The following is a 27,429-nucleotide window of genomic DNA, read 5'->3' as shown; positions in this document are numbered from 1 at the left end:
AATTTGAATATGCTTTTGACATTTGACTGTTAATCGGGGGTGTGCGACGCTTGCAATTTGACTTTTGCTGATCATGTTCATGTTTAAAAGAGAAATGGTGGCACGGTGGCTCAGTGGTTAGTGCTGCTGCCTCACAGCACCAGGGAACCAGGTTTGATTCCTGTGTGGAGTTTGCATGGTTTCCTCCTCCAGTGACATTACCACCGTGCCAACTCTCCCTGAACACAATCCACTGCTGCTACCTTACCTGAGGTCAGCTGGATGTATGATTTTTGCCCCGACTAGTGACAGAACCAGAAAACTCCCTGGCAAATACAGAACACAAGGGAGTGAGTTTTCCAATTGTGCTATCAGGTCTGGTCGCAATTTGATCTTTTGGAAAAAAGAAAAGTGCAGGGTTTTATAGATCTTATTTTTGGAAAATTTCCCATTCACTGTAACACTGACTAAATATCTCTACCTGGGTTGTTTTTTATTTGAACGTTTTGTTTGAGCGTTGATTTCAGTTGCTGACTCGAAGGTCCTTTAAGTTGGACCCCTGTTGGACTGTGTTGAATTTGGCTGTGGGGCGTGCACCTATTGCAAAGGGCCTCTAGCTGCACATTGGCCTGTGGGCCACTTTGCAAGTATCCATCCTGTGAGACCACATTCAGCGCTGACGATACTTCATGCAAAGCAAAGTCTGTCTCACCACCTCCCCCTAAACCTGCCCTCCAATTTTATTAAAAGTAAAGCTTTTCCTCTCTGAGCTGTCCCATGTGATATTTGTGATCAGTTCAACTTTTTTTTTTGATAGCAGCTGTTTTTCAATCTTCAGATGCAGAATCGAATTCAGCGTATGTTTAACAAGGTAATGTAGGCTAGCAAAATGTCTCTCAAAGCAGATGCCAATCTGTGCTCTTTCTTGGAGATTTTTCAAAAGGAAAGGGAGATTCTCTATTTCACCGTGAAATGGTGTGTGTCATCGGAGGGCCACAGCTGTGCCAACAAGGGCAGAGTGCCCAGTGGAAGAGTGCTTCATCAAGGAATGCAAGTTGTTCCTCTACTTCACCCTCATTCCCAGATTTTAAAGCCTGTCAAATCCCCATCTTAGAGTCGAGAGTGTGGTGCTGGAAAAGCACAGCAGGTCAGCAGCATCTGAGGAGCAGGAGAATTGGCATTTCAGGCAAAAGCCCTTCATCAGGAATCCCATCTTAGCCATGTACCCTTAGGTATCACAGCTGTTTTTCATTGGTGTTGTGTTTAATTTCCTTATCCAAAAGTAGGTTAATTTATAAAAATTTGGAACCGCACATTCCAATATTGAACATTATTGCAAATTCAACGAAATTTAACTTTTCTCTGTAGAGCATGTTTCACTCTGAGATGCCTCAATACAGTTGCATTCTGTGTGAGATTTCCTGCATGCATTCAGTATCAGGTACACAACCCAAGGATTTCTACACCTTGTCCAGCCCCTTGATGCTCTTCAGCTGGAAGACGTTAGACTGTGGTCTTTCCATGTTTCGATGGAGTTTGCCCATTTGGAGTCTGCCCATTGATATCACAGCAGTTAAGAGGGGACTGGGTAAGCTGAGCCTCCGTTATAGGGAGCTGTACCCCCACTGAAGATCCCATCTGGAGGCTGGCACTCTCTGGATCTAGACTGTGGCTGCATATTAGATTAGATTACTTACAGTGTGGAAACAGGCCCTTCGGCCCAACAAGTCCACACCGACCCACCGAAGCGCAACCCACCCATACTCCTACATTTACCCCTTATCTAACACTACGGGCAATTTAGCATGGCCAATTCACCTGACCCGCACATCTTTGTGAATGTGGGAGGAAACACAAATACATGCAAACTCCACACAGTCAGTCGCCTGAGGCGGGAATTGAACCCAGGTCTCTGGCGCTGTGAGGCAGCAGTGCTAACCACTGTGCCACCGTGCCGCCCAAATGTCACCGTGCCGCCCAAATGTCACCGTGCCGCTTCTGTTCTAGCGGAAATGCACCAGAAGGACTGGAGGTATTCAGTGATCTCAGCACTTCATTTTATTTTCAGGATTAATCAGTTGATTCATGTTTATTTAATTAATTATTAATTCATGATTAGTTATTATGTTGAGGGGGAAAATCTGACCTGAATTAAACTGTTTTTAATCTCTCCAGGCAACAGAATGCTATTCTCGAGGACCTATACACTGATGTGCCAGTCGAATTTGACTTCCTGTTTTCTGAGTCCCATGCGGAGGTGATTTCTGGTAAACAAGAAGGTGTGTTTTATGGTGCATCCAATCAGCATTGCAGCTCAAAATTGGGCCCTGGCCAAATACATTTTACAGATATTTTTAATCAACCTGTTCAGACACGTTACAACACACATCCGGACCAGGTGGGATTTGTACTCTAATCTTCCGGCCGAAGACATTGGCACTGCCACCCCGGCACAAGAGTCCTTCAGTAATGTTTTACATTCTCCAACGAGCCAACATCTAAATTAAAAACTCTCTACGGCATTGGCAACTCGTAGGGTTGCCCGTATTGGATGGTCAGCTCTGCGGGTGCCCTTATTGGGTGAACAGAAAAAGACCCGGTTTTAGCCAGCTCTGTCAAATTCTTGGGCAGTTTGGTGCAGGGGGAAGAGTGTTAGCAAGTGGGGCGAAGGTGGGGAGAAAGGGAGTAAGGGGAGCAATGCTATGTGAAGCAGTGAGTGGTGGGGGCTGAACTTCAAGGAGAGCAGTATGCAGAGTGAAGGTGATAAGAATTCATTGGGTGTCAGAGGCGTCACCCATGAGCATGTAGATAGAGTTAGCCCTGACATACAGATCCAGACTCCAATTGGTGACGTCAGCCTGTCCTGCTTGCAGGAGATACTCTGTATATTGAACCCCTTCAATCTGAGACTGGTTAGGTTAACGTGTTGACAGCTACAGAATCAAAATTACCGATTAGCCACGTTGTAATTGAATGACCGAGCAGGCTCTCAAGGCGCTGAATGACCTCCTCCAGTTCCGAGGACATTGACTTGAATAATAGTCCCTAAATTGGGACTGCTTAATAAAGTGCGCTTAACAGTCAGGTCTTGACGTAATTGAAATTATTTATCTCCCACAAAGAGTCACTATGATGCTTACATTTCTCATTAGACACAATGCAGATCTGGACATTTGCACAGATTCTGCATATGAATCATGAAAGCTGAACAATTGCAAATATTTCACGTGGCACAGTCGCAAAGGTCAAACATAGCCAGGCATGAAATTAGAGTTTCACTCGTGTTTTGTATTTGACTTCTTAAATTAGTTCTGACACGTAATCCAGTTTGCAAGGTTCTTTGGTCGAATTCTTGTTTAGTTTTGTAATTTAAAATGCAAATGTGTATGTTTGTTGCATTCTTAGAGCGCAGAGCCACAACACTGTGGCTGCGTGTGTGTGTGTATTTGTGTGTCTATTCGCAGACCTATAGAAGAGACTATTAACACTTGATCTGTCTGGGGAATACAGTCATAGAGTCATAGCGATGTACAGCATGGAAACCGACCCTCGGTCCAATGTGCCCATGACGACCAGATATCCCAACCCAATCTAGTCCCACCTGGCAGCACCTGGCCCATACCCCTCCAAACCCTTCCTATTCATATAACCAACCAGTTGCCTTTTAAATGTTATAATTATACCAGTCTCCACCACTTCCTTTTGGCAGCTCATTCCATACATGTACCACCTCTGAGTGAAAAAGTTGCCCCTTAGGTCTCTTTTATATCTTTCCCCTCTCACCCTAAACCTATGCCCTCTAGTTCTGGACTCCCCCACCCCAGGGAAAAGACTCAGCTGCAACATGACCTCCCAACTCCTGCACTCAATACTCTGACCAATAAAGGAAAGCATACCAAACGCCTTCATTACTATCCTATCTACCGGCGACTCCACTTTCAAGGAGCTATGAACCTGCACTCCAAGGACTCTTTGTTCAGCAGCAATGCCTAGGCCCTTACCATTAAATGTGTAAGTCCTGCTAAGATTTGCTTTCCCAAAATGCAGCACCTTACATTTATCTAAAATTAACTTCCATCTGCCACTTCGCAGCCCATTGGCCCATCTGATCAAGATCTCGTTGTAATCTGAGGCAACCTTCTTCATTGTCCAGTAGACCTCCAATTTTGGTGTCATTTGCGAACTTAGTAACTATACCTCTTTTGCTCACATCCAAATCATTTATATAAATGACAAAAAGTAGTGGACCTAGCACCAATTCTTGTGGCATTCCACTGGACACAGGCCTCTTGTCTAAAAAAACAACCCTCCACTAACACCCTCTGTCTTCTACCTTTGAGCCAGTTCTATATCCAAATGGCTAGTTCTCCCTGTATTCCATGAGATCTAACCTTGTTAACCAGTCTCCCATGGGGAATCTTGTCGAATGCCTTACTGAAGTCCATATAGATCACGTCTACTGCTCTGCCCTCATTAATCCAAATACATCTACATCCTGTCCCTCAGGGTTCCCTCCAACAACTTGCCCACCATCGACGTCAGGCTCTTTGGTCTGTAGTTCCCTGGCTTGTCCTTGAAACCTTTCTTAAACAGTGGCACTGCGTTAGCCAACCTCCAGTCTTCCAGCACCTCACCTGTGACTATCGATGGTACAAATATAACTTAGTAAGAGGCCCAGCAATCACTTCCTTCGTTTCCCACAGAGTTCTAGGGTACACCTGATCAGGTCCTGATCACTTATCCACTTTTATGCTACTTCCTCCTCTGTAATATGGACATTTTTCAAGATGTCTCCATCGAGTTTCCATTTCCTTTTCCACACTAAACACTGATTCAAAATCATTACTGTTTTATTGAAAGCTGCAGATGCCGTACTGAAGGCACAGAGGTTATTAGATTAGATTACTTACAGTGTGGAAACAGGCCCTTCGGCCCAACAAGTCCACACTGACCCGCCAAACCCCTACATTTACCCCTTATCTAACACTAGGGGCAATTTAGCATGGCCAATTCACCTGACCTGCACATCTTTGGACTGTGGGAGGAAACCGGAGTACCCGGAGGAAACCCACGCAGACACGGGGAGAATGTGCAAACTCCACACAGTTGCCTGAGTCAGGAATTGAACCCGGGTCTCTGGCGCTGTGAGGCAGCAGTGCTAACCACTGTGCCACCATGCTGCCCATAGGTGTGTTATGCTGCATGGCATAGTGTCAAATCAGGGGAGATGAGCCATGACCAAAGTCCTAAATTTAATACAGTTTGTACTGTGAGTAATCCTACCTGATACACTATAGACTGCACAGCCCTCTTGCCCTTGACTGTTTTCCCACTGATTGCTCTGTGAAAATGTGAATATCTGTTGATTGTGCTCAGTCTCGATCCTTGTGACTGCAGTGGCTGTCACCTCTAAGGCAGAAGGTTGTGCATTTTCATATCCCGCTGCTATTGAATCTGGGCCTCTTGATTATTGCACACAATGAGTTCGCCACTATGCTATCACATTCATCCCAAAATTCATCTTTCCCTAGTTAGGCAGCCTTTTGCCATTCACTATATCTATATTTCTTCCTACTTGAGAAATAATCCCTTGTACCAAAACTGCAGGATGACAGGAGCATTTGAGGCTGTTTCTGTGAGATTAAGAGTAATGCAGCAATGGGGAGAGATGAGGATGGAAGGCCTTAAATGCTCTACAAAGCTTATTTATGCTGACGCTGGGATGGTCTGGGACCTATCCCAGCTTGTCTTTGTTTCCTTTATATCGTTATAAGAGGCCATGAGTTTGTTGCCACAGAGCAACGACATTACAAAGCACTTGTTAAAAAGAAATTCAAATCTGTGATATTTGTAATATCATTGACAGCCAGCAAGTATCCGATAGTTTTGGTGAGCTGAGAATTGTAGTCCATCACTACATCAGTCCTATGCATCGTGTTCTTGCAAATTACTCAGAGAACTGCATGCTTCACTACACCTCCGCATGATATCTGGGTCAGCAGCACCAAGGCAACACAGTTACCCCTTGCTGAAGCTGTGCAAATGCATGTGCTTTATTGTAGGAAACCTTTGTTTCTGGTAGCTTTCAGATTTTCCTTTTGGTTTTTTTACGTGAAGATATAATCATGTATAAATTTAATTCCTTGCACCCATGTTCCAAATATCAGTGAGCAATGATTAATTATCTCTGTAATTTAACCACCCCTGCAGCCAAACTTGATTAAATCTTCAGATTTTACAGGGTTCAGTTTGTAAAGTATGATCAGAATAGATTGAATTAAACAAAAAAAAAGTTGCAGTTTTTTTTCCCCACACTTGAAATTCCTCTCATTGTGTGTTGGATTTCTGTTGAAAGAGCCTTCTAGAAACTGGCCGAATGTCAGACGATGCTTAAATGCAAGCATTGTTACCTGTACTTTAACAAAACCTTTTCATTGCATTTGGTCAGACTGTCCAGTCACTCAGTCAGTGGACTCTAAAGCACACTGAAAAATCCCTTTGCATGTATTACTTTTCACCAACACTGGTATAAGGTGGAGACTTCAGTGATGGAAGGGACTGAAGGTGGAAGCTTGCTGTTAAGTTGCAAATGACCACATAGCCCAGCTAAGTTTGTAGCAAACCTGCAAACCAGATCAAACTAGTGCACAACCAGTAAGACTACGTCATTTGCCTCACATTTCATTCTGTCTCAAATCTTCGCTACTCTCTTCATGCAGTTTCATAGACCTCAACCTTCTAATAACCAACACAATTTCCTTTGCATTCCATCCAATTTCCTGTTGATACCACTGATCATCTCTGCACCCTTGTCATTGCTAATCGCTGCTTAAAAATGTTCTTCCCCACATTCCCTGCACCCCCACTTCCTCCCTCATCTCTCACCCAAAAAGTTAAATCCCTGAAGTCCCTGTACCAATAATTAACAGGAGCATCATTGGATTTCCCACAGGCTCCTCTGCTCCAGGATAAACAGCCCCAGCTCTACCAACCCTGGATTAGTATTCTGAAACACATCCTCACATGTTTCACTTGATTAATGTTGTTGCTGATTTTAGAATTATTTTGACAGGAGTCTACGCCTGGATCGGAATCAATTTTGTTCTTGGTAGATTTGACCACATTGAAGATGGTGAGTTCACCCATTATTATGTTTGTTTCTTTGACGGGTTGGTTGTGGATCTCTGTAGCCCAACCAGAGTCCTGCTGTCTGTTCTAGTCTACATCAATTCTTAACTCCTGTTGCCCATGTCTTTGTTCTACCTTGTGTTTTCTTCATTATCAGTGACATATATTTCAGCTCTCCATCCCCTTTTTCTCTAGAGGTTCCTGTTTTCTAAAGCCATTTTAAAACACATCAACTATGCCACATCTCAAGGCATCTTTCCTTCTTTCAGCCATTTGTCCTTTGCTCCAATCCCCACCTCCCCCCCGAGGTGTTTTGGATTACAGGTACTTGTTTTTTCTACCAAGTGCTACCTCAATGTAAGTTGTTTTCTTCCTCATTCTCATTTGGCCAGTTTCTGTTTCATGTTTACTGCTTTATTTTTGTCTCCAAAAAGTTATTTTTGCAGGAAGTGTTCGTACAACCACCAACATCCTTTCAGAAGCTCCTAATTTCACACGTCTGTCTCAAATTGTACATAGTCTTTCAGTTACTCAAAAGAAAAGTAATTGCAGTCAACCAGTTTCAATTCCTGAGTTGAAAGGGTAAACAATATTCTGGATATAGGAATGTAGGGAAGTGTAATTGGCTATTTAGCCCTTCAAGCTTGTTGTTATTCAGTGAGATCATTCTCCGATCAGTATGGGGAGGCAATAGAGTAGTGGTATTGTCACTAGACTAGTTATCCAGAGAGTGTGATGCTGAAAAAGCACAGCAGGTTAGGCTGATGAAAGGCTTATGCCCGAAACATCGATTCTCCTGCTCCTCGGATGCTGTCTGACCTGCTGTCCTTTTCCAGTGCCACACTCTCGACTCTGATCTCCAGCATCTGCACTCCTCACTTCCTCTCAGTTATCCAGAGACCCAAGTAATGTTCTAGGGAACAAAAACGGAAATTGCTGGCGAAGTTCTGCAGATCTAGCAGCACTGGAAAAGTCTAATGCCTTTCCATCAGGACTAAAGTTCTGGGGACATGAGTTTGAATCCTACGGCAGATGTGAAACTTGAAATCGATGTATTTCTGGAATTAAAAGTCTAATAATGATGCTAGAGCCATCAATTGTAATAAACCTGGTTCAGTAATGTCTTTTAGGGAAGGAAGACTGCCGTCCTTATTGGGTCTGACCTATGTGTGACTCCAGACCTACTCACAATATGTTTGATTTTTAATTGCCCTTTGAAGTAGTCTAGCAATCCACTTGGTTCAAGGACAACAAGAAATGCTGACCCAGCCATAATGCCCACATCCTGTGAATGAATATTTTAAAAAAATTAATATTCCCAACTAGCAAAAACTGATGGATTTGGGGTTTAACAGTTAGAGATCAAAATAATACAGATGAGTTTTCATTTTGGAAGAGAGTTCCACATTTGAGCACCAGACACTGATTTTCATGTTCTGTTGTCCCATTCAGATTTCAACACCAACAGAAGATGTTCCTCTCTGTCTACTATTTTGAGTTCTTTTCAAAATCCTAAACGCCGCAATGAAATAATCATTTAACCTGCTCGAATGTTGCTAAAAGGAGGAAATCGATTCCATATAAGTTTGCATTCATCAGGACAAAGGCAAGAATGCCAAATTTCAAACAATCATAACATGTTATACTTCATTAAGGAGAAAAGAGTTGGCAGGTCATCGCTGACTGGTATTGCTATGGCTAACTAGAGGCTCCCAAGTCATGAACATGTTCCTTTTGTGCACAGATTATGGGTCCCTGCATATGTGTTGATCTAGCAAGCATAATGTACCACGTTCTGAGCTTGACTGACTACCTTATATTGGTTGTCATTTAGCTATTATTGTATCCATATCATTCAGCCCAATCGCAAAACCACATCAAATGTTATACATTTTAGTTTAGGTTTTGCAAGTACAGGCTTGATGAGTACGGTCTGTACACCAGCTATAAACAAACAATTGAAGGAACATAAACAGCAATTGCTGGAGAAATTCAGCAGGTCTGGCAGCATCGATGGAGAGAAAGCAGAGTTGATGTTTCGGGTCCATTGATCTTTTATCAGTGGTTGTTCTGATGAAGGGTCACCTGAAACATTGGCTCTGCTTTCCACAGGTCTGTCAGACCTGCTGAGTTTCCCCGGTGATTTCTGTTTTCATTTCAGGTTTCCAGTAATTGCAGTTCTTTGAATCAATAACATATTTCCTCAGTAATATAAATAAGGTAATCAGTTAATAACTGGTATGCATATGGATAATACCGCTCAACCAACCATAAGCTCATTTGGCCAAACAGGCTTCCCCTGCCATTCAACAAGATCATGGCTTATCTGTCCCAGACTCGAACTCTTCATGCGCAACAGGTCATCATAGCACTCAACTCCTCAATATTTCAAAGATCTATTGACCTCTTTAAATACTTTATGATCAAGTCTGTACAAAGCTTTCAGTCAGCAACCTTTTCTCCTGTACTATAAATTGTTGTGATCAGTGGAAATTTGGCATTTTTGCATTTGTCCTAGTGAATGTGAGATGAGAACATGTGGACACATGCCTCTTTTCAATGGTATTTCTGTACTGCTAAGTGGCTTAACCTATTACACAGGGAATTTGAGCCTCAATTGTATGATCTTTTTCATAATTTTGCTTTCAAAATCTTTTATCATACTGGTGAGAGAGAACGCAGTTTCATCTGTGTTGGATTAATGTCCCCAGTCTTACCATGCTAGACGTCACTCCTGGAACAGTTCAGCTGCCTTCAGTCTGAATTTGAAATGAATTTGGGTGATGTTATGTTTGTTGCGTTTTGGCTTTATAAAGTATCTGGAAAAATATCTGATTGAGAAAGGAACTGAATGTTCCAAGGACAGATTTAGATGAACTCTTTCCATTATGCTAGGTCACAGGAAACTCTCACAACTGGTCAGAGCTGAGCAGCATAAACAAAATGTCGATCAATATCCTGGCATTTCATTTTCTCCAAATTACACAGTACTTGATTTTTCACTTGTGGTTATACAACTTGTGTTACAATGCTTTATCAGACTTGAAGACGTCACTGACCTAATCGCAGCCTCATTCATTTGCTCTCCTGTTGTTTTTAAGATAATGATGCACGTGTTGCTGTGACCGTCTCCAGCAATCCTAACCAAGGTCTCGTGATTCGCAAGCGAACGGTTGGCATACTGGACATGGGTGGAGCTTCTGTTCAAATTGCATATGAGGTGACGAATCCTGTGAGCTTTACCTCACCAGAGCAGGTTAGAACAACATTTTATCTCAATTATCCTTAATAATTAGGATGGCTTTTAGATAGTGTCAGTGGTTGCAAGAAACTAACTGCAAAGACTCCCTGCCTCTAATGATCTGTCACACCTGATGCATTAAACTGTTTTCCAACCTATAGAAAATAAATCAAAATCAACCCTTTCTCACAGCCCAACTTAAATCCTGTGCACTGATTCCTGTTGGAAGCTGTTTAAGCAGTAGGAATCAGCAAGATCAGGATTGAACTCAATTATGATTTCCTTGTGCAATTGGATGGCTGTACATACAGCCGTGTCAGGCGGTACTAGACTTCGAGTGTTGAACTGCCCTTTAGTTAGTTGATGCATCAGCAAGGGGCCTGGGGTTTGAGACATGACAACAGAAATTTGCCACCTGAACCCATGGCCATTCCTGCCTGTGTCTTACCGTAATTGGTCAACGTTTCTGGTCTTCCCACGGGCAGTTCTGGACTCAGCATTGAGTTCAGCTCCAGACCAAGAACTCTATTCCATGTTTTTGCCAGGTGCTAGTATGAATTTGCTTTCCCTGCTTCTATTTTCCTTCATCAGCTGGGAATTTATGCTCACTCTGTTTCTTCACTACAACTTCTACCACTCCTTTTGACTTTCGCACTATGACATCTTTGTTATTTAATCTTTTCTGCCCTGTACTCTGTACTAAGCCTTCCCTTTTGTTCTTCCATACCTACAGATTTCCATCTTCTATTACACCGCACATTTCTATCCTCGGTTCTCAAGGAAGTTGATATTTGATTGTTTAACTCTGTAGTCTCACCACAGATGCTGCCAGAGCGATTGAGTGTTTTCTGAACTTTCTGCTCTGAGTTCAGATTTTCAGCATGTGCAGTATTTTACTTTGCTTGTTCAGTTCCCTCCGTAACCTCATCTCTTTCCTTTTTTGTATTCTCCTCCAACTCTACAACCTTCTGAAACTAACATTTCTCTAACTTTGGCTTTATGTGTATTCTCAATTTTCTTTCCCCCACTGAACATAGATGGGCCTTTGGTTGTCTATACACAATACACTGGAATTCCCTGACTAAACCTGTTTCCCTCTATACCTGGATTCCTTTAAGGTGCTCCTTGAATCGTGCCTTAATGACCAAGTTTTTGGTTCCCATCTTAATTTCTCCTCATTTCGTTGTCATGTAGGGGAGGCAATGACCTCATGGTAATATCGCTCGACTTGATCTAGAAACTCAGTTAATGTTCTGGGGACCGAGGTTCAAATCCCACCATGACAGGTGATAGAGTTTCAATTCACTAAAGAATCTGGAATTAAGAGTCTAATGACGTCCATGACATCATTGTTGATTATCAGAAAAATCCATCTGGTTCACTAATGTCCTTTTAGGGAAGGAAGCTGCATCCTTACCTGGCATGGCCTATGTGTGACTCCAGACCCACAGCAATGGGCAATTAGGGATTGGCAATAGTTACTGGCCTAGCCAGAGATGCCTACATTCCGTGAGTGAATACATTTAGTAATTAATGTTCCTGTGAAGCATATTGGGAAGTTATATTACCTTTAAAAGTTGCTTACATGAGCAAAAATTGTTACTATTACAAAGTCTAATTTTCAATCTCTGATATTGCTGTACCTGCAGAGTGCACTGTGGGGAACTTTAGTTCTCTAGTAACCATGACCAAGTCAATTATAAACACACACATCTCTTTTGTACAACTAAATGCCCAATGTAGTGGTTCAGGCAGATTGCCACCACTATCTAGGGCAGTTAATGACGTAAAATAAATTCTGGCTTAGCCAACTGCTCCCACATCCCATTGAAAATAACTTTCAAAAATGTCCCTCTTCAGTGACAACAAATTTGTTATCATGTGGCAGCAGTACTATGGCAAACAACTAATTTCAATACAAAACCCTCCAGTTGACATCAGAAAAGGTTTTTTAAAAAATGGTAAATTATCTCTATTTCATGAAGAGAATGCACTGGAAACCAATTAGTTACCCGCTTATGTTGCTGGCTGAATACACTTCCTGGCGTGGGACTCATTAGGATCAAATCTGTAATTCAAAGGTTCAGTGCTAAAGTAATACTGAGTTTTCTGTTGCTGCTATGAGGGACTATTACAATAGAGTTAGTTCTGATTTCAGTGTATTTCACTTTTGTGTTGGAGACCAGTCATGGTAATCTTCTATGACTTAACTGGCAAGAGGAGAACAGCAGAAATGTTTAGCAATTAGCTCATCTTCCCTGAGCCAACTACTGGGCACAACGTGATGTTGAGCAACAATTCATTGCCATTTACTGTAGCTTTTCCCAGTTCTCGGTAGGAAAACAAAGTACCAACAGTAAACACAGTGGCCTCTGCTGTATTGATGTCAGCTGAAAGACAGGATCATGTTTAACAATGTTCATTCTTTCCTGCTTTTTGTCCATTCTCTTACCCATCCGGTGTACCCATCTCTCACCAACCACTCTCCATCTCCACCTATACCACTTTACTCCACTTTCTCCATTTCCCCCGTCTCCTCCTCACCCACTCCTCTCATGGTCCTCTTCAGTCACCCATCTTCCCCCCTTTAGGTTAGAATGCAGTTGACAGTTCCATTCCTGCCATAACCAATGTTCCCTCACCCAGCCATTGAGTCTCGGTTCACATTTTTTCATGAATTGATGCATGGTGTCTGCTTCGGGAAGAAATGACTGTGACCTCAGAGGCTGCAAGCAGTGAGAAGAATAAGAGGGAACATTGATCATTACAGAAAATCACTTGCAATGGCTTCTCCTCCTGTTTCCACTCTATTACAACTGATAGTGTCCTCATTTGCGCCCACCTATAATTTATCCTTAGCTCATTCCTTGGCGCTTGGAACAATCATCCAAATAGTTGGCGCATGCTGAAGGCACACAGTTCTGTCATATCCGTGTAACTTCCGACATCTTTGGCTCCCAAATTGTCCCATTTTGTAGCTAACATTCCGTAAAGGACCAGCAGAAAAATCCCCCAATGACACATTGGGAAGATTGTCTCAAGTCCCTGCCTCCAAGCTTCTTTCCCTAGATTAAAAAACCAAAAAAACTGTGGACATAGAATATAACAGCACAGTACAGGCCCTTCCGCCCTCAATGTTGTGCCGAGCTGTGGAACCAATCTATCCTACACTATTCCATTTTCATCCATATGTTTATCCAATGACCATTTAAATACCCTTAAAGTTGGCGAGTCTCCTACTGTTGCAGGCAGTGCATTCCACAGTGCCCTCTTCTGAGTAAAGAAACTACATCTGATATTTGTCCTATATCTATTACTCTTCAATTTAAAGCTATGTCCCCTCATGCTAGCCATCACCATCCAAGGAGAAAGGCTCTCACGTAAAGTCTACCCTATCCAACCCTCTGAATATCTTATGTCTCAGTTAAGTCACCTCTCAACCTTCTTCTCTCTAATGAAAACAGCCTCAAGTCCCTCAGTCTGTCCTTGTAAGACCTTCCCTCCATACCAGGCAGCATCCTAGTAAATCTCCTCTGCACCCTTTGCAAAGCTTCCATATCCTTCCGATAATGTGGTGACCAGAACTGTATGCAATACTCCAAGTGCGGCCACGCCAGAGTTAGGTACAGTTGCAGCATGACCTTGTGGCTCCAAAACTCAATCCTTCTACCAACAAAAACTAACACACCGTATGCCGCCTTAACAGCCCTATCAATCTGCGTGGCAACTTTCAGAGATCTCTGTACATGGACACGGAGATAACGCTGCTCATCTACACTACCAAGAATCTTGCCACTACCCTAGTACTCTTTATTCTTGTTGCTCTTTCCAAAGTGAATCACCCCTCACTTTTCAGCAGTAAACTCCATTTGCCACCCCTCAGCTTAGCTCTGCAGCTTATCTATGTCCCTCTGTAACCTGCAATATCCTTCAGTATTAACCGCAACTCCACTGGCCTTAGTGTCATCCGCAAATTTACTAACTCATCTTTCAATGCCCTCAATCACTGCTAAATCACCCTCAATCCCATGCCTCCGTATTTTATGCAACAGCCTATTGTAATGTCTTACTGAATGCGTTACTGAAAGCCTAACTGAAATCCACATCAACCACATTACCCTCATCCACCTGTTTGGTCACCTTCTCAAAGAACTCCATAAGGTTTGTGAGGCACGACCTACCCTTCACAAAACCATGTTGACTTTCCCTAATCAACTTATTCCTCTTGAGATGATTATAAATCCTATCTCTCATAACCTTTTCCAACACGTTACGCACAATCGAAGTAAGGTTCACTGGTCTATAATTACTAGGGTTGTCTCTACTTCCCTTCTTGAACAAGGAGACACCATTTGCTATCCTTCAGTCTTCTGGTACTATTCCTGTAAACAATGATGACATAAAAATCAAAGCCAAAGGCTCGGCAATCTCCTCCCTGGTTTCCCAGAGAATCCTAGGATAAATCCCATCCTGCCCAGGGGACATATTTATTTTAATGCTTTCTAGAATTGCTAACACCACCTCCTTGTGAACCTCAATCCCGTCTAATCTAGTAGCCTGTATTCTCTTCAACAACATTGTCTTTTTCCATTCATTTAGCGCTTTCCCTATCTCCTCAGGTTTCATGCACAACTTCCCACTGCTATCCTTGTTTGGAGGGACTTGGGGGAGGGGCGATGGAGATGTGATAGGTGGAAAGAGGTCAAGGTGAGGGTGATAGGTTGGAGTGGGGTGGGGGCGGAGAGGTCAAGAAGAAGATTGCAGGTTAGGAGGGCGGTGCTGAGTTGAGGGAACCGACTGAGACAAGGTGGGGGGAGGGGAAATGAGGAAACTGGAGAAATCTGAGTTCATCCCTTGTGGTTGGAGGGTTCCCAGGCGGAAGATGAGGCGCTCCTCCTCCAGCCGTTGTGTTGTTATGTTCTGCCGGTGGAGGAGTCCAAGGACCTGCATGTCCTCGGTGGAGTGGGAGTGAGGGTTAAAGTGTTGAGCCACGGGGTGGTTGGGTTGGTTGGTCCGGGCATCCCAGAGGTGTTCTCTGAAGCGTTCCGCAAGTAGGCGGCCCGTCTCCCCAATGTAGAGGAGGCCACATCGGGTGCAGCGGATGCAATAGATGTTCAAGTTCACCTGCACCTCCACACACAACATCTATTGCATCCGCTGCACCCGATGTGGCCTCCTCTACATTGGGGAGACGGGCCGCCTACTTGCGGAACGCTTCAGAGAACACCTCTGGGACGCCCGGACCAACCAACCCAACCACCCCGTGGCTCAACACTTTAACTCTCCCTCCCACTCCACCGAGGACATGCAAGTCCTTGGACTCCTCCATCGGCAGAACATAACAACACGACGGCTGGAGGAGGAGCGCCTCATCTTCCGCCTGGGAACCCTCCAACCACAAGGAATGAACTCAGATTTCTCCAGTTTCCTCATTTCCCCTCCCCACACCTTGTCTCAGTCGGTTCCCTCAACTCAGCACCGCCCTCCTAACCTGCAATCTTCTTCTTGACCTCTCCGCCCCCACCCCACTCCAACCTATCAGCCTCACCTTGACCTCCTTCCACCTATCACATCTCCATCGCCCCTCCCCAAGTCCCTCCTCCCTACCTTTTATCTCAGCCTGCCTGGCACCCTCTCCTCATTCCTGATGAAGGGCTCTGGCCCGAAACGTCGAATTTCCTGTTCCTTGGATGCTGCCTAACCTGCTGTGCTTTAACCAGCAACACATTTTCAGCTCTGATCTCCAGCATCTGCAGACCTCACTTTTTACTATCCTTGTTTGGCCCTAATCTTTCCCTAGTCATTCTTTTATTCCTGATATACCTATAAAAAGCTTTAGGATTTTTCTCTGCCCACAGCTTCTCATGTCCCCTCCTGGCTTCTCTTCACGCTCTCTTTAGGTTTCTCCTGGCTAACGTTTAACACTCAAGCACCCTAACTGAGCCTTCACGTCTCATCTTAACATAAACTACCTCTTCCTCCTGACAAGAGATTCAACTTCTTCAGTAAACCACTACTCCCTCACTCAACCACTTCCTCCCTGTCTGTCAGGTACATACTTATCAAGGATGCTGAGCTTTTCCAGTAATTTCTAATTTAGTCCCTGTTCCCTTGATAATGGCTCAATTTTTCTCTGGCTGAAGAGCAACCAGCCACTTTGGGCAAAGTTTCCCTTCAATTACAAGGATTGCTGTATACATATTTGTTCTTGGGGAAAAAAAAACAACAAAACTTGTGGTCTGTTGAACTATAAGGATGTTGATTATAATAGCTCTCAATTTTTGCCAGGTGTGATGAGAACTGCTCCCTCAGCTGTTGCTGCCAATTGTCCTTTACTGTTGTTTTGAACTAGTTGTCTACAGATAGCAATATTCCAACTCAAGGTTTTGTCCAGGGTCATACGTGGTTGTTCAGTGAATTAATGCAACACAAAGCTTGAACTGACTGAGCAGGGCTGATGAAGGGCTCTGGCCCGAAACGTCGAATTTCCTGCTCCTTGGCTGCTGCCTAACCTGTGCTTTAACCAGCAACACATTTTCAGCTCTGATCTCCAGCATCTGCAGTCCTCCCTTTTTACTTGAACTGACTGAGGACAACATTGGGGGGAGACATTGGTACTGAAGGTTAAATGGTCACACAGCTGACACTTCATTTGAAGCTGATTGAAATCCTTAAACATTACACACAGGAACTGAAGACCAGTGACTTCAGATGAAGCAAGGTTAAATCATGTCCTAGTCTAATGAAGGCATAAAGTGAGCCTCCGTTTGTGGTCGGACATTCTGTCCTCCTTGCAAAGCACCTTGACTTGTGCTTTGATTGATAGATATAACTTGCATTTATGTAACACTCTTCATGACCTCAGGAGATCCCAGATTGCTTTTATATCTAATGCAATACGCTATTGAAGTGTAACCACAGTTGTGATATTATAATTAAATTGCAATGTGTGAGACAATTCAGAAAGTGAGCAGTAGAGTTGGTAAAACTGCCAGAGCCCTAAGTACTGACTGTAGAGAACTGGTTGGAAGATGAGAAACAGAAGCACCACAACACCACCGTTGGGAAGTGGGTATTGTTCCAGTGTAACAAGTTTACATGGGTGCTTTTCAGTGTAAATGTAAACATAGAGGTTTATTACAGAAATGTTGACAACAATTATGAGCGGAATTTTTAACGTAGAAACACAGTTTTCTTTAAATCGGGAATTTATTTTTAAATAAAATCACCTTTGAAACCCTTTTTTTAAACAAAAATGTAGTTGAACAAACTTTTCTCTGAGCTTCAGGTGAAAAGTGGCTGATATTGATGGCGCTGGCAAAGATTGGAAAATTGTTCCATTCCCAGCAGTGATGGACTTCACTGGGAGTATAAATATCATTCATAATGTAATAAAAGATTTCTTTTTATACTTTAGGTTTCTTCTGTAAGGAAAGATGGGAGGATGCTTTCTGGAGGTTTTATTTGAACAGAACATGTAATAGGAGCAGGAATTGTATATTCGTCTCCTCAATACTACCCCCTCATTCTACACGAACGTGGCCGATTCGCCCCAGGCCTCAAATCCTCTTTTGTGCCAAGTTCTCATATTTCAAGATCTAACCGCTCTTTAAATACTTTGTGGTCTAGCCTCCACAACCGTGACGGCACGGTGGCACAGTGGTTAGCACTGCTGCCTCACAGCACCAGAGACCTGGGTTCAATTCCCGACTCAGGCGACTGACTGTGTGGAGTTTGCACGTTCTCCCCGTGTCTGCGTGGGTTTCCTCCGGGTGCTCCGGTTTCCTCCCACAGTCACAAAGATGTGCGGGTCAGGTGAATTGGCCATGCTAAATTGCCCGTAGTGTTAGGTAAGGGGTAAATGTAAGGGTATGGGTGGGTTGCGCTTCGGCGGGTCGGTGTGGACTTGTTGGGCCGAAGGGCCTGTTTCCACACTGTAAGTCTAATCTAAAAAAAAACTCTCTAGGACAGAAAAATTCCAGTCATCCTCTGGGAGATAAAATTCCTTTGCTTCTTAGTTTTGAACGAGTGACCACTGTGAATCTGTCCCTGAGTTCAAGATTCTGCCACAGGTGGAAACCCATCTTTTGAGCACCCACCCTGTCAAGCCCCCTGAAAATGTATGTTCAACTGCCTCCAGTGTGAGTGTGTCCTTTTTTAAATGCCAAACGGTGCACCGCACTCCTGGTGTAGCCTCACTAGCACCTGGACATTTGAAACAGGACCTCTATTTCTAAACTCCCACTCCCCGAGCAATGAAGCCCAAATTTCCATTTGCCTTCTTAATTTTTTGCTTTCCCTCCACGCTAATTTGTTTTTTGTGCACAAGAACATCCAGATCATTCTGTGCTGCAATCTTTTTGAGTCTCTCTCTATTTAAATAATAGCTGGTCTTTTGATTCCTCCTCGCAAACTGTATTACCTCTCACTTTGTTACGTTAAATTTCATCTGCCATGTTTTTGTCCACTCATGAACCAGCATGGGGATGTAGATAGGTTGCATCATGTCCTCCTTGCAACATGTTTTTGAATCATCAGTAAACTTGGATACATTGCATTCTGTCCCTCTCCTTCAAGTCATTAATACAGATAGTAAATAATTGAAGCCTAGGCCTCAAACATGTGGCACTCCACTAGGCTTTCCAACCAGAAAAGGCCCACAAATCTTGCTCTATCTTTTGTCTGCTAACCAATCCTAAATCCATTTACCCCCATACTGTGAGTTCCTGTCTTGTGCAATAACCTTTTATGTGGCACTTTATCGAATGTCTTCTGAAAGTCTACCAATCTGTTCCTTTTTATCAACTCTGCTTTTAATACCTTCAAAGCACTCGAACAAATTTGTCAAACGCATTCCGTTAATTCTATTTGATTACATTAAGCTTTTCAAAACATCTCAATATTTCTTCCTTAATTATGAACCCTTAGCATTTTTCCAATGATGTTAGGTGAATGGCCTATAGTTTCCAGCTTTCTGTCTCTCTGCCTCCTTGAACAGGAACATCACGTTAGCAGGTTGGGTGGCATAGGGAGGAGAAAAGGTACTTAAAAGATTATTTTTGTATGCATCTCCCATGGTGCAGTCAATTAACTTCAATTAAGCTGCACATTTATGATTACAGGAAGAAGCTGCCAAAGGTTTACTAGCTGAATTCAACCTGGGCTGTGATTTGCATCATACTGAACATGTGTACAGGGTCTACGTAACTACCTTCCTGGGATTCGGTGGGAATTATGCACGACAACTCTATGAAGATCTAATTTTCAACAATACCGCTGCCATGAATAGGTATGTTATACATCAGAGCACAGTAGTTTACTTTTGGAACCTCAAAATTGGACAGCAAATCCAACAGCTCAACTTGAGATACAGGCAGCATGCTGGCAGTGATCTCTGTGCCGAGAATCACGGCAGTTTCCTGATCCTGATTTCTATCTATTCTTTCTTGTTTTTAAATGCATTCGTATAGCCATCAGTGAGATGAGACTGTCTGACCCTTGCAGTCAAACAGTTGGTGTTTGTGCTGATAGTTGATGGCTGATGTATTAGAAGATAGACAGCAATGTGTAAGAGGGAGATGGGGGAAAATGAGGGGATGAGGGGAGAAACGGGCAGGAATATGTAGGAATCCATAAACACAGCCCACTGAAAAGCAGAGTAATGTTTATGCAGTATATTGCTGTAAGGGAAAAGAAGTTTATATTTAAATGGTATCTTTCCCTCACACAGGCTTTTATAGAGCACTATTGTAGTTAATGTGAATATATTTTCACTTGTACATGTCCAAAGATAAATCTGTACTCTAAGTGAATATTATTTAGATTTGATTTCTGCTTCTCCAAAATAGCAGCAAAACTCTGTTTCATAATAAGTTTATCGCAAAACTAAATATTTTGAAGTTGACACCACATTCTGCACTTTAGCATTCAAGGCCAACTGGGGACAAACAATAAATGCTGGCCAGTAGGCAACACCCACATACCACCAGCAAATAAAGTGAATTGAGTTAGTAATTCTCATTGTCTTCTTGAAGAAGGGCTCATGCCCGAAACGTCGATTCTCCTGCTCCTTGGATGCTGCCTGACCTGCGCTTTTCCAGCAATGCATTTTCAGCTCTGATCTCCAGCATCTGCAGTCCTCACTTTCTCCTATAGGAGTTGGGAGGTCATGTTGCAGCTGTACAGGACATTGGTTAGGCCACTGTTGGAATATTGTGTGCAATTCTGGTCTCCTTCCTGTTGGAAAGATGTTGTGAAACTTGAAAGGGTTCAGAAAAGATTTACAAGGATGTTGCCAGGGTTGGAGGGTTTGAGCTAAAGGGAGAGGCTGAATAGGCTAGGGCTGTTTTCCCTAGAGGGTCGGAGGCTGAGGGGTGACCTTATAGAGGTTTATAAAATCATGAGGGACATGGATAGGATAAATTGACCGGGTCTTTTCTTGGGGTGTGGGAGTCCAGAACCAGAGGGTATAGATTTAGGGTGAGAGGGGAAAGGCCTGAAAGAGTCCAAAGGGACAATTTTTTCATGCAGAGGGTAATATGTGTATGGAATGAGCTGCCAGAGGGAGTGGTGGAGGCTGGTGCAATTGCAACATTTAAAAGGCATCTGGATGGTTATGTGAACAGGAAGGGTTTGGAGGGATATGGGCCAGGTGCTGGTAGGTGGGACTGGATTGGGTTGGAATAGCTGGTCGGCATGGATGGGTTGGACCAAAGAGTCTGTTTCCATGCTGTACATCTCTCTGACTCGATGACTCATAAGCTAAACATGACTTTGAAATTGAGGTAGATGCCATTTTTTGAGATACAGTCCAAATAGAATAAATGATAGAGAGAGCAAACGTGATTTAAGTAACTGGAGAGTTTGATTTTAATATTAAAGTGCTTACCTTTCTTGCAGGTTGCTTGACCAATATATGGGTGTCAGTGCAGAGAGCCCCTACCTTGATCCTTGCCTGTCAATTGAATCAACCGACATCATTCAAAAGGATGAACAGACAATGCACTTGAGAGGTGCTGGAAACTTTGATGAGTGTTGCAAACTAATAAAACCACTCCTGAACAAAGGGAATGAAGCAAACCTGTCCCTCAATGGGGTTTATCAATCACCCATTGACTTCCATAATAGTGAATTCTATGGATTCTCAGAATTTTATTACTGTACTGAAGATGTCTTGCGCATGGGAGGTCACTATGATGGCGTTAAATACACAAAAGCAGCCAAGGTATGGAAATCTAGTATATTTTTTAACATGGTCATAAAATTGTTTGGTAAAATCCAGTGTACAGTATATATAGCTCAGATGCCATGTGTTTGTACAGAATGTGGCCATCACTAGCTAGGTCATCATTTATTGCCCATCTCTAATTGCCCTGGAGAAGTTGGGAATGAAACATGTTCTTGAACTACTATAGTCTGTGTGGCATAGGTGCACTCACATTGCTATTAGGAATGGAATTCCAGATGATGACCCAGTGAAAATGAAGGAATTATTTCAATTGAGGATGGTGTGAGGCATAAAGAGAAACATGCGAGCTTTGCTCTCGACCATTTGCTGATCTTGTCCTTCTAGGTGGTAGAGATAGCAACTGCAGTAGGTGCTCTTGGAGGGGTCTTGGTGAGATACTGCATTGTATATTGATGCTACTATGCATCAGTGGTGGTGAGGGTCAGTGTTGAAGGTGGGTGCCTCTCAAGCAGCCTGCTTTGTCCTAAATGTGTCAAGCTTCTTGAGCATTGAATAAACTGCACTCATCCAGGCAAATGGGGAGTATCCCATCCCACTTCTGACTTGTGCCTTGTAAATGGTAGACAGGGGAGTCGAGAGGTGAGTTACTTCAGAATTCCCAGCTTTTGACTTACTCTTGCAACTACAATATTTATATGTCCAGTTTCATTAAGTTTCTGGTTAACACTAACACCCAGGATATAATAGGGAGGATTCAGTGATAGGAATTTCGTTTGAATTTTGAGATGGCCATTGCTTGGCACTTATGTGGCATGAATGTTATTTGCCACTTATTAGCACAAGCCTGAATGTTGACCAGGGTTTGCTGCATATGGAGATGAACTGCTTTTCCAGTTTCTGAGGAGATGTGAATATTGTTCAGCATTGTGCAATCACCAGTGAACATCCTCACTGCTGACCTTATGAAAGTAATTGATAAAACTGGTGAAAATGTTTGTGTTGATGCACTAACTTGAGAAACTCCTGCAGTGATGATCTTGGACTGAGGGGATTGACCTCCATGAACCACAGTCTTCCTTCACCCTTGATCCCATATGCTTTCAAATGTTGCCTTGATGTCAAGGGCCACCACTCTCGCCTCACCTCTCCAGTTCAGCCTTTCTGTCCAAATTTGAGCCAACACTGTAATGAGCTCATTAGCTAAGTGGTTCTGATAAAATTCACACTGCATCAGTGAATAGGTTACTGTTGTGCAAGTGCTGTTTGATAGCACTCTTAACGATCACTTTCTCCACTTTACTGATGATTAAACAAATGGGGCAATAATTGGCCCGAATGGATTTGTCCTGTATTTTGAGGACAGGACGTACCTGAGAAATGTTCTGCATTGCCAGATAGATGTCATTGTTGTAGCAGTTCTTGGAACAGCTTGTTTTGGACATAGCCAGTCCTTCTCTTTTTAATTCACTTGTGGGATGTGGACACCTTTGGCTGGGCCAGCATTTATTGTGTGTCTCTACTTGCCCTTGAAGGCATTGGTAAGCTGTCATAGAACATAGAAAAATACAGTGCAGTACAGGCCCTTCGGCCCTCGATGTTGCGCTGACCAAAGCCTACCTAACCTACACTAGCCCAATAACCTCCATATGCTTATCCAATGCCCACTTAAATGACCATAAAGAGGGAGGGTCCACCACTGCTACTGGCAAGGTCATCTTGAACTACTGCACTCCATGTGCTGTAGGTAGACCCACAATATTGTCAGGTGGTGTAAACCCTCCTGCTTAATTAAACCCTCCAGCAACACAGAAAATATTTCACAGTAATCTGTGAAAATTTGAGGCTAAGAACTATTTAAAGTAAAAATTAACAATTTTATTTCTTAAATTATAACAGAGAATAATTAACTAACAACTATTTACAACTCCTTCCTCTAACCTATCTTTTACCTTCCCTTCTATAATACTAGTCCAGTAAAACACCCCAATTAAGATTTACCAAAAATTTAAGTTTTCAAAACCAGCCAGATGTCAAATCTTCTCTTCCTCTGTCTTTTCTTTTTGGGGGTTTCTGTTTCACAGGCCACTGATCTTTGAGAGCTATTCTCTGGGCAGACTGCAGATGCTGGTGGCTTGGCAGATGTCCTTCCAACTGTTTTAGATTAGATTCCCTAATGTATGGAAACGGGCCATTTGGCCCAACAAATTTCCACCGACCCTCCGAAGAGTAACCCACCCAGACCCATTCTCCTCCCCTATACTTACCCCTGACTCACACACCTAACACTATGGGCAATTTAGCAAGACCAATTCACCCGAGGAGGAAACCGGAGCACCGGGAGGAAACCCATTCAGACACAGGGAGAATGTGCGAACTTCACACAGATAGTCACCCGAGGCAGGAATCGAACCCGGGTCCCTGGCACTGTGAGGCAGCAGGCTGCCCACTTTCCCCGTATCTTATACCCTGAAAACATCGGATTGTGTCATTGGCATTTAAGGTTGTCAGTATACTAAATTCAGGCTGATTGGAGTTTGGTTTTTTTTGGGGGGTATAATTTAAACTGATTGGCCTAATTCACATTTTTTTTGTCGTCTCCAGCGAATCGAGTTGTTTGACCAAATGTTACATTATATCTTTTTCAGAACACTTGGTGCTGTGTCAGGTAGTTCTGCTAGCTTTTAACTCTCTTAAAAGGTACAGTACACTCACATCTTCATAACACAGGGAGGCAATTCCAGGGTTTTGGTCCAGCAATAGAGAAGGGATAGCGATTTATTTCCAAGTAAGATGACGAGTAGCTTGGAGGGGAGCATGCAAGTGGTGCCCTTGTCCACCCAGATGGAATTGGCTGAGAGTTTGGAAGGTGCTGACTAAAATCTTTTGGATTGCTCCAATGTATCTTATCAATGGTAGATAATGCTGCTACCTAGCATCGGTGGTGGAGGGAATGGCGCCTCCATAAGCATTCAATCATGAGGGCTGCTTTGGCTTGGATGGTGTCCAGTTTCTTGTGTTGTTTGAGGCTGCATCCATCCAGGTAAGTGGGAAGTATTCCATCATACTCCTGACTTATGCCTTGTAAATGGTGGGCAGTGTTTGGGGATCGGGAGGTGAGTTCCTAGTCTGAACAGTTCTTGTTGCCAGTGTATTTATATGGCAAATCCAGTTCAGGTTCTGTTCAGTGATAACCCCTAGGATATTGATAGTTGGGGACTCAGTGATGAAATTATCATTCATTATCAAGGGATGAAGGTTAGCTTGTTTGTTTTTGGAGTGGTTGTTGCTTGACATTTGTGTGGTCCGAATATTACTTGCCACTTTTCAGACCAGGCTTGGTATTGCATTTCGACATGGACTGCTGTCTGGAATGCAAGTCTTCAGTGTTACCAGAATGTTGTCAGGGCCCATAACCATTGTGATATACAATGTCTTCAGCTATGTATTGATACATCAATGAAGTGAATTGATTTGGCTAAAGATTGGTATCTGGGCTGCTGGGGACCTTGTGCTGAGGCTGAGGTCAATATCCATCTGATTCAGCTGATTGATCCTCGCGTATATTGTCCACATGAGCCTTCTCTCACCTTTCTTCACAATTTCGGGATAATATTCTCTTCCTGCTCCCATGTGTCTGTCTAATTTTCCATACAATGCACCAATGCCATTTGCCTCAACTAGATCTTGTGTGGAGTTCCAAATTCTGTGGTAAGAACTGCTTACCTTTCACATGTAAAATTGTTTGTCGCATTTTTTGACTCCTTCATCCAGAAAGATGCTGCAAATTATTTTTCTTCCCCATTCTACTTCCTCCCTTTTCTGTCATGGTATATCATGATTTGAAGATTTTTGACTGTGTAGCGCTATCCAGAGGTCTGCGCCATGTGTTGGTCCTTTCTTCTGTGGTACCAGTGCTAAATTTGTCTGGTACAAATTTAAGTCATTGTCGTTAATTATCATTATTATTACAGTTTAGCTTGATGTGTTCTGGATCCAGTTCTCCAGTGCCATGAAATAAAACTTCATTTAAAAAGCAGTTAGGGTATCAATCCTGATGGAAAGCTTTCTGAGGCACAGTGAGTGCTACATGGATATATGTAGGAGCCAAAAATGCACACAGTATGAGCCCACAGGCAGTTTTTGGTATGATTGGCCAAGGATGGAATGTTAACTTCAAGAAACATTTGGAATTCTTCTAGTCACTTGGCAGTTTACCATCTTGTCAGCCTCTACAAGATCACCTTTCAGTCACCTCTTTCTCAATCTTAAAAAGTCCCATTTTCTTGTTGTTGATTTGCTATAAGACCATTAGAAATAGGAAAGGGATTTGTCCTTGATCCTGCTCTTCCATTCAATATAATCATGGCTGATCCAACACTCCTCACACTCACTTTCCTGCTCTTTCTCTGTAGACCTTTATTTTCTTACTGATCAAGAATCTAGCTGTTTCAGCCTTCAGTATATGCTTACTCTGCCCCCACCAGGTTAGATGCATTGGCTATGCTAAATTGCCCATAGTGCTAGGTAAGGGGTAAATGTAGGGGAGTGGGTCTGGGTGGGTTGCGCTTCGGCGGGTCGGTGTGGACTTGTTGGGCCGAAGGGCCTGTTTCCACACTGTAAGTAATCTAATCTAATCTAAACACCCCTCTGTGGTAAGGAGCTCCCAAGACATGTGACCCTCTGAGAGAAGAAATTTCTCGTCATCTCAACCTTAACTTGGTGCTCCGGTAATTCTATATCTGTGTCCTGTGGATCTAGACTCACCAGTGAGGGAAAACATCCTTCAGTGTTTACCCTGTCAAACTTCTCAACTCCAGTGAGTGGAGTCCCAACCTGTTTAATCTTTGCTCTTAAGCCAATCCCTCCAAATGGAAGATCATCCTGGTGGACCTTCTCTGAACTGCCTCCAAGTAAATTATATCTTTTCTGGTTATAAGTTTGCGCATTGAGCTGGAAGGTTTGTTCTCCGATAATGCTAGGTAACATCAATGAGCCTCTGTTGAAGCTTCACAAAAATCACAAATATCTTTTCTTAAATAAGGGGACCAAATCAGCTGAGGCACTCCAAATGCAATCTCAATAGCACCTTGTACAGCTACAGTAAGACTTTCTGACTCTTATACTCCGACCCTCTTGGAATAATGGCCAACATTCCATTAGCCTTCCTGATTACACACTGCATTGTGTGCTAGCTTTCTGTGTTCCTCTGATGTTCAAAGCGTTTACTGAAACATTTCGAAGTCTTGAGTGACTATCTTGCATCTTTGTGACCAGAAATGGACACAGTGCATTAGAAGTGACCTAACTAAATTCCTATGCAGTTTCAGTCTAGCCTTCTCTGGTGTGTAATCTAGTGTTGCGATTCAGCTTGCTGTTTGCCTTGTGGTTCAATACTTCAGCGTGATTTGTCTGATCTGCTAAAAACTTCGTGGTCTATTTCAATTTCCATGTTTACTCACATTAGCATCACAGATAAATGGAGAAATACAGGGTCAAAGATGTGGCTGTTTTGAGTTGGTTTCTGAATAGGATCTTCATTATCTCTCACACAGCAATCTTGATAAGGTGTGAAAAGAAAAATTAATTTGTTTTTTTAAAAAAAATTAACATATAAATAAAATTACTTTGTAAACCAGTGGTTGCTAGAGACTCTCACATGAGACTGAAATTTGATAGAATCTGGGAGAGTTTACCGAGGTACCATTTATGAGAAAGTATAACCAAACTCTCAAGTTCACAGCATGACTAGGGTTTTCCACAGTTGCCATCAATCTCCTCCAACACCTGCATCAGATGAACATTTCAAATTCCTTTTCCTACCAGCAGAATACCATTCCATTTGGACAAAGCCTCTGTTTAACCCATATTGATGAGAAGGTAAGTGTGTGCGCAA

The 27,429-nt window shown here is 42.9% G+C and overlaps 1 protein-coding gene across 1 annotated transcript in view; it reads left to right on the top strand.

Annotated features, from left to right (window-relative positions):
- Window positions 1-27,429, top strand: part of LOC132826363 (ectonucleoside triphosphate diphosphohydrolase 4-like) — a 74,626-nt gene that overhangs the window by 38,187 nt on the left and 9,010 nt on the right. The window contains exons 6-10 of the mRNA XM_060842238.1: window positions 2,155-2,258; window positions 7,052-7,111; window positions 10,209-10,363; window positions 19,471-19,637; window positions 21,248-21,572. Of these exons, the coding sequence (XP_060698221.1) occupies window positions 2,155-2,258; window positions 7,052-7,111; window positions 10,209-10,363; window positions 19,471-19,637; window positions 21,248-21,572 (811 nt within the window). The remainder of the gene's footprint in view (window positions 1-2,154; window positions 2,259-7,051; window positions 7,112-10,208; window positions 10,364-19,470; window positions 19,638-21,247; window positions 21,573-27,429) is intronic.

This window comes from Hemiscyllium ocellatum, chromosome 22 (genome assembly GCF_020745735.1).
Source record: "Hemiscyllium ocellatum isolate sHemOce1 chromosome 22, sHemOce1.pat.X.cur, whole genome shotgun sequence".
NCBI lineage: Eukaryota > Metazoa > Chordata > Chondrichthyes > Orectolobiformes > Hemiscylliidae > Hemiscyllium > Hemiscyllium ocellatum.
This window is presented reverse-complemented; position numbering and strand designations above follow the sequence as displayed.